Source organism: Arabidopsis lyrata (genome assembly GCF_000004255.2).
Source record: "Arabidopsis lyrata subsp. lyrata unplaced genomic scaffold ARALYscaffold_7, whole genome shotgun sequence".
NCBI lineage: Eukaryota > Viridiplantae > Streptophyta > Magnoliopsida > Brassicales > Brassicaceae > Arabidopsis > Arabidopsis lyrata.
Genome location: NW_003302549.1, coordinates 9,890,177 through 9,904,146, shown reverse-complemented (window position 1 = coordinate 9,904,146; position 13,970 = coordinate 9,890,177). Strand labels below are relative to the sequence as shown.

General features: G+C 34.0%; 1 protein-coding gene, 1 long non-coding RNA gene and 1 pseudogene across 2 annotated transcripts; 1 reads left to right on the top strand and 2 right to left on the bottom strand.

Annotated features, from left to right (window-relative positions):
* Positions 1-3,988: 3,988 nt before the first annotated feature.
* LOC9303977 lies at positions 3,989-4,880 on the bottom strand (annotated as a pseudogene).
* A 563-nt stretch (positions 4,881-5,443) lies between these two features.
* LOC9306030 lies at positions 5,444-6,072 on the bottom strand. The gene is made up of 3 exons (XR_002330134.1): positions 5,845-6,072; positions 5,719-5,762; positions 5,444-5,632 (listed from the first exon to the last, which is right to left on the bottom strand). It is a non-coding gene; the product is annotated as an uncharacterized LOC9306030 (long non-coding RNA).
* A 490-nt stretch (positions 6,073-6,562) lies between these two features.
* LOC9303976 (F-box/kelch-repeat protein At4g19930) lies at positions 6,563-7,875 on the top strand. The gene has a single exon (XM_002869912.2). The coding sequence runs from the start codon at positions 6,565-6,567 to the stop codon at positions 7,873-7,875; it is 1,311 nt and encodes a 436-aa protein (XP_002869958.2). The 5' UTR covers positions 6,563-6,564.
* The last annotated feature ends 6,095 nt before the right edge of the window (positions 7,876-13,970 follow it).

Sequence of the window (13,970 nt, the reverse complement as noted above, 5' to 3'; positions counted from 1 at the left end):
AAGTTTTATGCAAATTATATATTAATTTAATATTTTTTGAATATTTATATTATGCAGTCTCATTCATGATTGGTTGAACTTTTTAAAAGTGGATATTTCTTAATCTGCGTGTTTTTAACTAAAACGTCTTATATTTTGAAACGGATGGAGTATTAAATTAATATAGTTATTATTCACTGTACTATAACCTCGCTCAAACGGCATCTGATATTTCTAAGTAGAAACTGGGTCAATCACATGAAACCCGGTTTTATTGCAATTTGCAGCCAAACAGAAAGTAAAAAGTTTTTTTATTCATATATATGACCACATCCTCCAGTTACATGGAACCAAAGTAATTAAGGTACTTAACATTGAAGATTTTTGCTTTAGTTTAACAGCATACATGAGAAGTATGTTTAAGCTTAGCAATTGTACTCACAAGTGCAAACTTTTACTTTGTCTCCACGACAAGTTGCAAATCCAGTATTGTAAACTCGAAAACACTCATTTATGCATGATTCAACATCGCATGGGTGGCCAAGTTTTATGACCGAGGTACATGTTTTTAACTTCTTTGCACTTGAAGAGGCCAAAAAGCCTAAAACAAAAACAAATTGCATCAATACTTACATTTTTGAAGTATATCAAGTAAATGATAATAGCATATGATATCCCCATTTATACTAAAGAAATGAAGAAGCCAAAAAAAATGCATTAATATTTTCAAAAACATTAAATAAATCGTATTAAATATTTTGTAGGGGGAAATTATTGTATGGCAAATTGGCAATAGACATTAAACATTAAATAAATTGCAATAAAATGGGTCAATAATCTAATGATTTTTTTTGGGGCATAAGATTTCCTCAGCCATGCTTAAAAGTACTAGACGCATCGATTTCAAAAGCTAAGTTTTGAGTTTAGCATAATTCAATGTAATACAAGGCATATACGAATTTTTACCTGAGAGAACAAACATGCAGATGAATAGATACGAACAAAGTAGTTTTGCCATGACTTGTGAAACAATAAAGATTACGTCAATTAGTCTGACAATTGTTTGTTTCAGAATTTCTTTATACTGAAAGATGAAATAGAAAAAAGAAATTGTATTTATAGACAGAAAAAAAAAACTCTTTTTTTTTTTTTTTTCTTCGCTGATCTTTTTTAAAAAAACTCTTTAGGGCAACATTTTGAAACTAATGTGAAAAGAGTCAAAGTTATTATTATTTGGCAAAAGCATTTCTCCATAACAATAAATTTGAACGTTGACCAACAAAATGGAACCAAGATAAGATTTCTAAAAAAGTACACCGCGGGATCGTACCATATATAATATTTAGTCAACACATAATTTATTTGCATTTACTTTTCTATGGAAAATCTTATCACAAAAATTATTAATAAGGAATATTCCTTATCAAATTATGGGAAGAACAAAAAGGACCAAAAATATTTACAAATAAGAAAATTACAAAAAAAAAAATTAACAAAATAATTAAAAAATATTGATTCAATAAGTTGACAAAAGAATTAACTATCTGGACTCTAGTACTTTGCGTTACATGTGCTGTCACGGCTTAACTAAGCTACTCTGTACATTTTTTTATTCTTTGAACAATCAATTAAACAATAAAACAAAAAAAATATTAAAATATTTTTAGATGACTATTAGAAAAAATAATTTTGAAACTTTATATCAATAAAAAAGTAAAAACTCCTCATTAGATACATATCTAAAATCAGAGTCAAACTATTTAATTTTCATAATCCTTATGTATAAAAATCCTACATGTTCTAAATCTATCCATTATGGTTTTGAATTGTGACCAACATAAACCGAGGAATATTAAAGTCTTATACGTTTCTAAAAATACACCTTACTGTACGTACAAATGATATTTGGTACATCTAAACCCACATGTTTCATCGTCATTCCTTACCTCTAGGAAATTAAAGAAAAATGTATTTTTCTTTTTTTTTTTTTTGGTGTGTCATAGGGAGGCAATGCCTCCCCGAACTTTATTACTAAACTGAAAAAATACAAACTAAATTCGGACATGCCTTGGAAACGCAGTTCCTCGGACATCATCCTCAACAATCGTCGCCACAGAAGGTGGGACAACCTCTAGAAAATGAAAACCTAAAGGTAATGAAAACGCATAGTTAGCTAACCCGTCAGCAAGACGGTTAGCCTCCCTATACACATGAGAAATTCGGACAATCCAGTCCCTTGAAAGAAAGCCATGGCACAACCGCACCAGGAAAGACAACGGGTTCGTCTCGCTAATCCCCTTTGTCAAAAAACCAACCACCACCGCTGAATCCACCTCTAGCTCCACCCTTCTAATGTTCCTCTCCCAAGCAATATATAGCCCATAATATACCCCCCATAATTCAGCTAGAGGGGCTGAACATATACCCACATTTAAGGCAAAGCCACCACACCACCGGCCCGCCCCATCCCGCAACACTCCCCCTGCCGTCGCCAGCCCTGGATTGCCATGTGATCCACCATCCGTATTCAATTTCAGCCATTCCCCCTCCGGAGGCTTCCAAGCAATCATGCTTTCCACCCGTGGTCTCCCTCTGTCTTGTTCTCGGACCAACATATGAGCATGATGAACCTCATTAGCCAAATCTCTTACAAACTTAACCCGGTCCCTACACTTCCCCACCTCCCCAAAGACATATCCACACCGCCATTTCCAACTCCACCACACCACCATAGCAAACATAGTTGACCAAGGGCATCCCGTCTCATCACTCTCGACCCGCAAGTTTTCATAAAGCCACTCCAACAAAGAACACACAAAGAATCTTGACATCTTTCTTCGCGGTACTATCCGTCTCCAAATACCCTCAATAGACGGGCAATCGCGTAAGACATGTAGTATGGTCTCATCTCCACCTCTACAAACTTGACAGACCCTCGTATTACACATATGTCTGCGAAAACGTTCCACATTCGTCATTATAGCTTGATGACCAACCAACCATAAAAAGACTCTAGCCCTCTCAGTCGCTTCCACTTTCCAAATCCGATCAAAGAACCTAGACATTTCTTGTCTCGGAGAATCGTTTCTGGTTAACAACGAGTACGCCGACTTCACCGTAAAGGCTCCATCCGCCGTACTACACCAAGACAACCTATCCCGAGCTCCCGTAATGCTATCAAGCACCACCGCCGCCAACTCCAACCGTGTATTGTGCGGTAAGTACGGCATTATACTCTCGAGTTTCCACCCCGAGCCTTCAGCCCAATACTCTGTTACCCGCAGCTCCCTGTCTTCACTAGGTACCTCCCTTATCACTTTCTCCAGCAGCGACTGATCTGAAAGCCACTTATCCTCCCAGAAACGGATTTCCTTACCATCACCTAACACCCACCTACTTCCGCGGATCACCACTTCTCTCAAACCTATAGCCACACTTCTCCATGTTGATGAGGCTGGTTTCTTTTTATCCATCCATCTTGGCTCTTGTAACTCACCAACTTTGTACTTGCTCCTCAAAACCCGAGCCCACAAACTGGTTTTATCATTCAACAGTCGCCACCCGACTTTAGCCACCAATGCTGTGTTCATATGTTTTGAAGACCGGATACCTAGCCCTCCTTCTCGCCTTGGTACACAAACTCTGTCCCAGGCCACTAGATGTTGTTTCCTTCTTTCCGGTGAGCTCCCCCACAGGAATGATCTAGCCAACTTATCAAACCCCTCCAAAGTGGACTGTGGTAAAAATGTATTTTTCTTAATGTTGATTAATTGTTAAAGAATAGAAACAATATTTTGATTTTTCTTTCTTTTCTAGGTCACAAAATCGCCGTTGCTCTCGATTTAAACCCGGTTCATGATTCTTAATAAAATAAGCATTAGTATTATCGTACCAAAATCTTCTTATTAACGACAAAACAAAGAAACTAGGAAGCGAAGGAAGCAGAGAGAAAAAAAAAAAAAAAAAACTTGCACATGTAACGTAACAAACAAGAAAGGCTAATCTCTTGCAGATTATTCTTGTAGTTTCAATTGTTTCCCATCAGGTAAGAATCCATCGAAATGTATTACGGATGACAAACAAAATCAGAACAGCAACGAGCAACTGACGGATACTGAAGACATCCAAATCAGTGAAAACCAAAGGGAGAATGAAATAACAGAGCAAAGCAGGAATAGCAACATAAAGCAACTCTTTTCCAAATCCTTCTTGTGTATTCGGTTGTTTTGGCATGAACATTTTGAAAATGCTAGGTAGATTTTCATCTTGCACACGTCTCGGTAGTTTTTTGCCTTGTAAACGTCTCTTAATACCCCTAACAATCTCCACCACAAGGGAAGTATCATTGCTGCAATGCAAGTCATGACAGAAAACTAAACCAATCAGAACCAAAACTGTTCCCATTGTTCTTCTATATTCACGAAAAAAATAAATTGTTACCTGTAATCTTCTGAGATGTAACCAGTGTCTGTGCAGATAAAATTCACATTTCTCATCCAATGCTCAGCAAATGGATGATCACTTATGCCCTGAATCTTCAACGTTTCCAAAAAACTCTCCCCAAATCTACCATTGAACATATTCACGTCGTCGGTTGAAACCCTATAGAAGACAGGAATCAACACGAGTTTGCCTTCCCTACGTCGATCATAGATCCTCACCGCTTCGTGCAAACACAACTCTGACGCTGTGTACCTGTCAGAGAAGATCACTAGTGCGACCTTTGAGTTGTCGATCGCTCTGAAAATGTGTTCCATGCCTCTTCCTCTTCGCTCGTCACTATCTATGAAAACGTTAAACCCTTCGTCCCTTAAGGCACTTGCCAGATGCCTAATGAATCCGTCGCTGAGATCGTTTTCACCATGATTGATAAACACTAGAGGACGTGCTTGTATCGCCATTGGATTAGGTTTTTTATTTTCCCCAAATAGTACTCCGAACAGTCAAATTTATACAAAGTTATTTTCTGTTTCAGTTCCAAAAAAGAAAATGATTTAAAGACACTGCTATTTTCGAAACAATCTATTTAAATGATCTATATGGGAATGTGTTTAAAGCTCAGATATCGGATAGCGTGAACTCTGTTTCCAGTAAATACATCCAAAGGTAAAACTACATTGAGGGGTTAACAAACAAGAGAGGACTTTAAAGGTTCATAGGTCTTTGTTAAAAACACAATTCTGAATTAATGTTTGATAAATTTGAATACTATTATTCAAGCCTGTAGACAATTTGCAGAGAAATGCAGACTATTGCAAAGAAAGGTCTTGTTCATTTGATGAATTCTAAGTAAGACAAAAGTTAACAGTCAGCAATCAGAGTCTATATATATAATAAGCTAAGCAGAAGCATTAAGATAAAAAAGTACTTAAGCCATCAGCAATCAAGCAAACAAATTTCAAGAAAACAAGATAACAACAGAAGCATCAGAATCTATAAACCATTCAAATGTCATCAAAGAAGACAATTGATAAAGGTGGTTTTTGTGTAGGAACACAACTGATAAGAGAAGTGTTTTCAGAGTGAAAACACAATTGAAAAGAGAAGAGTGTTTTCAGTGGAAACACAGATGAAAAGAGAAGAGTGTTTTCCGTGGGAACACATTTGAATCAGTGCCTAAAGCTTTGTTTTCTTCATCAACTCCAAACGTTTGCTGTACAAAGAGAGAAAAGTGTTAGAGACAGAACATTAGTTAAACTCATCCAATGTCTTTTAAAGAAAAAGCCAATGAAAACTTACCAAACAATGGCATTGCTTCAGTGTGTAACACGAGGATTAGCAGCCTGTGGAAAGATAGAAAATTGTAATCATTCATCGAAAGGAAATATATATAGATAACTTTACGAATATTGAAAGAGGGCTTACTAAGTAATCCATTTCAGCATGTGTCAAGTGACGGCGGTAAGCTCTCTCAAACCTCAGCCAGTTACCGTATTCGACCGCATCTTCATCACTCCATTCTTTACCAAAGTCAAGACAGGTATACGGATTTGGTAGTATACTATTACGGCGACGATTGTCCTCTGCACGTTGTTTCCTGTACTCACCTTTGTTGGACAACTCCTTCGGTGGACCATTATCCTCTTCAACAACGGTTTTGGTTCCTTTATTTGAAGACATAAGACGATTATCACTAAAACCAAAGCTGTAAACACATCATATACAGTTTTGTTCTTACCACTTGCAGATCCTGTTTCACCTGCCACAGCAGCTTTGCTCTTACCATATGGGGAACCTGTCGACGATTTCCCCAAACCAGAAGAAGGAACAGGTTTTTTCTTACCACCTTCAGAATCCAACAACAAAACCATTAAACTCAACAAATCATATACAATAATCAAGCAGAAAAACAGATCAACACGTCATTGTGGCCAACATGTCACCCTAGTGAGCCATGGTCCACGGAGCAGGATAAGATGCTATTGAATACGGAAAACTAAATTCTTTTTTTTTTTAATAATAAAACAATTAAGACAAATTTACCTATAAACAAATAAAATATTATATTCTCAATATTCCCAATATAAATTTATGAAAATTTTAAAGTAGGTTTTAGACACTAATATAAACAAATATAAGTTTCTGATGCTACCAAAATTTACAATCAATATGGCTTTTTCTAACCTAGCCGTCATCATCCAGCGAGGGAGAAGAAGAATGAAGAGGAGATCGACGGTAATAAAAAGAAGAAGAAGACAAAGAGACATATGCAAGAGCCACGAACCGGTGCCGGAGATTCCTTTTGATCTCGTGATAGAGATTCTCACGAGACTGCCTGCTAAATCCCTTATGAGGTTCAAATCCGTCTCAAAGCTCTGGTCACTTTTGATTTGTTCCAGAACTTTCACCAACCTTTTCCAAAAAGTTTCATCATCACCACCGCGTCTATACATGTGGTTGGACGTAGACAACAGGAATGTATTACTGTCAACGTCGTCTTCTCCTGATGACTCGGACGTGTCTTCCTTTGTAATTGACCAAGAATTGACCATCCCACCGAATAAAGGCTACTACCTCTCTCACGTTTTTGGTGGCTTAATGTGTTTCGTAAATGAGTCAAGGGCAAAGATATACAACACTACCACTAGACAACTTGTTGTCTTACCTGACATAGAAGAATCCAATATGATAGCTGAAGACCACAAGTATAAGAAGATCATGTACCATATCGGACACGATCCCGTTCATGATCAATATAAAGTGGTTTGCATTGTTTCAAGACCCAGCGACGAATATGGAGAGCACTCGTACCTGTCAGAGCATTGGATCTTGCTACTAGGAGGAGATAGATCTAATCGATGGAGAAAGATTCCAAGCCGTTGCCAACCACATGTTCCTGTAACACAAGTATTGAATATCAGTGGGCGTATGCATTACCTCGCTTGGGTAGGATTTCTTTATTCTGTGCTTGTCAGTTTCGATATTAATTCTGAAGAAATCAGTATTCTTGAACTACCTAAAGAAAACGATTTTTTTCCTAAGATGACTGATCTTATTGAATACGGTAGAAGAGTAGCTCTTTTACACCATATTGATCTTAAAAGGCAAGGTGTGTTGAATCTATGGGTCGTGGAAGATTCAAAGAAGAATATGTGGTCGAGTAAGACTTTGGTGTTGCATCCTTCTCAAATGCATCTAGTCAATAGCATCGGTTTGAAGGTACAAGGTACAACTAGAAACGGTGAGGTTGTCTTGGTACCTCAAAATTACACTTATACTCACACCGGCAAGGTTACATGTAACCCTCAAGATACAAGTCTTTTCTACGTTTTACTTTACAATCTACAAAATAATCATATGAGAAAAGTCGAAATCAAAGACACATCAAACCGATATCTTACCAGAGATTGGGACGTTATTGGATTAGATGATATTCACAACTTAATATATCTCTAGTCGCTTGGGCGTCTATTTTTTGTTTGCCAAAAATTTACTAATAGATTTTGTTTGGATGTTTTGTTCTTCGTTATGCTACCTTACTCATTAAATATTTACTCCATATATGTATTAGTACCTGATTTGAATGAGTGATTTGAATGGATTTTGTTTGTTCTGTTTCCAAACGTGGTTCTTGGTTCTAAACATTGTGATTACGCCTCGGGCTGCATAACTAAGGTCTGTAAAACAGGACTTAGGTGGTCTTTTTGTTGGTTGCAATTTTCTGCAACAGCTTCCTAACTAGGATCTCTCTTTTCAGCTACAAGAGTTGGCAAAGGAATTTGATATGCTGGCAACTTGTTTTATTGACATAGACGATAGCAGTTTTAGCATTACCTCAACACTTTCACTGAGCTGTTCAGTTTTGGCTTTTGCTGCTGGAATAGTTCTTTTCCTTCCAGATTTTTTTGACAAAACAAACGCCTAGAATATAGCATGTGTTATTAAGGATAGTAGTGGCTATCAAGCTTTTGTATTCATGATTCTCCTACAGTTTGTCAGTGTTTAGTGATTATGAAATGCATAAAAATGAAATTATTTGATTATGTAGAAGAAACCTATCAATTTCTGCAACTAATTGATGATATGCCTAAAGAAGTCAAATGACCAAATCCAAGAGATAATAACAATTTCGCAGCACAATGAAAGAGAGGCAGAAGAAGAAAGATACAACAACTAAGCAAAACAAAAGATCCAAAAGAAGTTTGCCAACGTTAATACAATATTCTATCAACTTCTAGTATTCAGAGTTAGATTAGAAGAATAGAGAAAGGTATGTTTTACTATACGTAAAACACTAAGGTCTTTTGAATGGCAACACAATTCGGGTGTGATGCGATGACCCTAATCGCATGTCACCATCGAATGGCAAAACGATTAGAGTGTGATGTGATTCAAGTGTTGTTAGCAAGCGATTAGGTTTTTGTAATTTACTCTTACTCTAATCATTGCACAATTGAAGTTTAAACCTATGATTAGGGTGCGGCAAGTATGATTTATAGATATATTTACCAATATACCTTCAATTGTTTTTATTATATCTAATTAACAAATTTTAATATTTAAGAATGAAAATGAACAAAAATGAAAGAAAAATAGCCAAAATGAGGAACATAAAAGAATATATGCATATGAAAAATTGAACAAATACTTATGGTAAATAGTAACTAAAATGTTGGGTAAATATTTAACATAAGAATAAATTTTTTTAAAATTAATTTATTGAATTTTAGTTCTATAAATTTAATTTAAAAGTAATATTTATAGAAATTTAAAATATACTATTGTTTTAAAATAATAGAAATTTCATTTTAAAACACTATTTATTTATTTAATCGTCAATACCAGTTTAAAATAAAGTCATAACATTCATTTAAAGTAAAGGTTTTAATAAAAAAAAATTTCTATAAGTATATAATAAAAATACGAAAAATATGTCTATATATAAATGTAAATATTATCATTATTTTTTTTTAGTTATTTAATAATAAAAATAAATTTAATTTTTTTGTTCCTCTTTGTTCGTTCACAATTTGAGAGAGAAACAATTTTGTTCTATCATTTTTTTTCTTAAAGAATGGAGAAGAAATGTGTAGGACCCTCATGTGTGCGAATTATACAAAGATTTCTTGTAATGGTAAAAAAAAATTAAGGAACAAATTGAGTATGATATTCCTACTCATTTTTTTCCTCAAAAATGGTTATGAATTGTACCATAATAGTTCAAGAAACCAAACCAACAAAAAAAAGCCCAAATCGTTTTGATCATCAAAGCATGTGGACACTAAGAAGCCTTGACCCACCTGGTTAATCAAAAGTATATATTGCCCCTAGTGGATTATTCGTCAACCATTGATTGTAGATATCCTTCTCAGACCTCTTCATCCAGCGGTAACCTTTCTCATAATGAAACCAATTCACATGGATCTTATGATAAGCACCAGTCCAATGATTAAAATCATTCAGGTTAGGGCACAAGTGCGAGTTTACAGGAAACGACATAGCAATGCGAGCATTCTCTTCATGTTTTGCCGCGATTGCTTGATAATTGGTAAGCTCTTCTGGAGGATCGTTATCCTTATCATCATTATTTTCAACTCCAAAATAGGACAAAACTCAGACCAAAACATAAAAACATAATGTCTAAATAACCAAGACATGTTTAATAGTTGATTCAAATTTCTCTCAAACAAGGGTTGTCTTCTTAGCATTATCATCCTTGGGTGCAACATTCTCATTGATAACAGCTACAAATTAAAGATGATAGTATAATCAGGCCAAAATTTAAAACAAAATGAGTAAATAACAAATAAATGCTTAACATGATTCATTTGACTCACAAAGACTAGTTTTTTCTTAGCACTCTCATCAATATCAGCTGGGTTTGGCTCCTTCAAAGCGGTAAAATAGAAAAAAAAATCTAAATAGATTGAACAATATATGTACAAATTACATATAGTTTACGTAAAATATCTCTCTAAAAATACATGTTAAATGGTTTATTAGTGTTAATTCTAAACCTTACCATCATCAACTTTATACATTTATTTTCCATGAGCGCAAATTTATTTCTATAGTGGTTGTTGCCATTGTGACTGTTTTAACCATCTTTGTGCATATCAAGCTCTAGTTCATAATCATAACCATCCGCTTATGTGCCTTATGTTACGCGGAACGCTCATAACATGATATTTCCATTTTTGGATTTATGGATTGATGCAAATATTTGATGGTCCATGGATTTTTTTAAAAATTCCTAAATAAAGTAAAAACTGTTGATCTTCCCCGATAGTTTGAGTAGGTTATAATATATCGTTCTTTTTTTTACCCTGCAAATTATTCCATTTTGATTCACTCTACATGATGTTGTTCTTTTTTTTAATTTGTGCTAACATATGCACTTGATTTTCTTGATGACTAAGAAAGCGCGAAAAGGAGCCGAGGAGTTAACAACGACGTAACATTACAGGTAAGTGATTGAAGGTTTTGTTAAGTAATGTTTCTTAATATTATATTGTTCTTGGTTTTTGGATCGGAGATTGGTTTTGATTGAATTGATATATACCATAAATCCATACTATCTAGTAGCCATGTCTAGAAACCAATTAAACTTTTATATATTATTTAACTGTAATTTTGGTACATGTTTTATGAATACGATGTTTACTTAGTAGTAATTTATTTATAGTGTTGTTTAGCTCGTGGTTGAGACTTATGTATTCTCTCTTATATCTCTCTTGGTTTTTGTTTTTGCTTGGTTTGGATGCTTTATGTGTCTCGTATTTTTTAACTTATGTGTTTTTCGTTTGAAGTTGAAGCAAAAACAATTTAATATTATGGTCTTGAATGAAAATACGGGATGGAATTTAACATTTACTCAGCAGATAAAATAACACAATCAGTTTATACCGTATGTAAAATACAGCGATACAAGCAAAAACGCATATCCATTGGATAATAAATCATAAATTTCTTTATTCACCAAAATCACACAATTCTCTATTCTTTTCATATGCAAGGAAGAACAATAAATAATTTTATTTTCACTTTTTATGGTAAACACTTTTTCTTTCTCTTTTTTTAACAAAATACTAGGATATGACCCGCGGTCCACCGCGGGAGAATATTGGTTTACATACGTTGATTTTAATATTGTGCGCGTTTTAAGTAGAGCGAATCGTGTAGTGTACTTATAAATATTCATAATAACGAATTGTAGAGAAAATATTAAATTGTTTATAATTAAACCGATCATATTAATTATGATTAAAAAATGGGATTTTATGTTTTAGAATTCTAATATTAGACGATTCATAGGAAACCGTGGGTCGAGCCCAAATCATCTCACTATGGGGCATATTTGGGAAAATATATTAAATCCGCAAATAAACGGGCCACATGGATTGATTCGCAGTGGATCATAGGTTTTAATCGGTTTTCGTCCGAGGGTTGGCGGATCAGCCCGCATGTTAGTATTTATTGATAAAAATATAATTTGTTCAACATTTGGTAATTTAAAAAAACTTTTAATAAATGAAATTATAACATTTATAAATATATTGATATATAAAATTATTTTCTCTAAATTTGTTTTATTTATTTATTTTAGTAGTATTTTAAATTTTTGCTACTTTAAAATTATTTAAACAAAATTCACGAATAACCCCGCAAATCAGCATATATTCGCGGGACGGGTTTGTGTTTCATATGTGCTACCCGCGGATCGTGTGGACCGACTAACTATATTTCAAAATATATTTTGCCTATCACAAAACGGGGTTAACGGGACGAATCAACTCGCTTCGACAACTCTAATGGGAATATTATTTAGTCATACAACAAAATAGAGTTTGGACATAGGAATAATAGAATCTATATCTTATTTGTTAGATGAGAGATTGAAACTTTGAAAGGTGAAATATAATGATTAAAAATTAATTATTATTTTTCATGATTCACAAAATTTAATAAATATCTATCATCTTGTTAAATAATTCTATAAATCATATTCAATAAATTTTTATAATTTTAAAATTAAACTTCTTTGGTAAGCTATAAGTATGAAAATACCATAATTTCGATTTAATCTAATTAAATTAAAATTAGCTACATGGATTTCATATCTGTTTAATTTACACGACCAAAATAAAAATATCTATTTAATTTATAAAATAGATGAGTTAGTTGTGATAAATTTTCTAGAAATCTTTTGAAACAAGTAAGATATCTTTCAATTAATGATAATTGGCTAAAATAAGCAAAATTAATGACAAAACGTTGATTGTTATGGAATTAGTTCCAAAAATATATGAACAAATATATTATACGTAATTAATGTATAGTATTGTTCGGAATATGCTTTTCTAATTAGTTACCATAAATACAATCAGATTTTATTTGATTTCCATAAATATTTGATTTTAGTTCGATTTTTTATTATTAATTCGAATTTTATATTCAAAAAAATTTCAAAGATCCGATTTCAAAATTTCGGGTCAATTTTTTGATTGTGACCCGACCCATTTTCATTTGTACTTTTCTTTTAATAGTATAGAGATTACGTATGAATAAGTAGCATTTTAAAAGGGGAAAAAAAATTATCTAGTAGGCATTCATAAACGTTTGACCAGGAAAACTATCTAAGTTAGAAAAATAGAAGAGACAAACGAACTTATTTCTATCTCTACACATTTTTCAAACTATCAAAAGTTAGAAAAATAGAAGAGACAAACAAACTTATTGTAGAGATAGAAATGTGTAGAATGTGTAGAGATAGTAAGTTATTAATTCTTACATCATGTTATTAATATATTATATCTGAGTTAATAGAAAAATGGTCAAAGTTAATATATTATCTGAGTTATTAATTCTTACATCATGTATCCCATCTTCTTCTCTAATTTCGTAAATAGTAATCAACTAATTATTTTCCTAATTATAGAATTGGTCTTTATGTCATCTTCTTCTTCCTCTTTTCTTCTGTGTTGATGAAAAGCTCTCAAGATTCAATCAAATCATCAAAAAAACTCAACTTCTATTGACCTTGATCTCCAAATCCGCCATGGATCTTGCCCCAGAGGAGCTTCAATTTCTCAACAAAAGAGGAATTCTACGTGAATCAACATCAATCCCACAATATTCTCCAAAAACCTTTTACCTCATAACCCTAACCCTAATTTTCCCTCTCTCCTTCGCAATCCTAGCACATTCTCTCTTCACACAACCAATCTTAGCTCAGATCGATACTTACCCACAAACCGATCAAGCTCAAACCAAACATGAATGGACCATCCTCCTCCTTTTCCAATTCTGCTACATCATCTTCCTCTTCGCATTCTCTCTTCTCTCAACCGCCGCCGTTGTCTTCACCGTCGCTTCTCTTTACACCGGAAAGCCTGTTTCTTTCTCCTCAACAATGTCAGCGATACCTCTCGTCCTCAAAAGATTGTTCATCACTTTCCTCTGGGTCTCTCTCTTGATGCTTGCGTACAACACCGTGTTCTTGATATTCTTGGTAGGGCGTGTGACCAGGTGCCCTATTCCTCTACAATTGA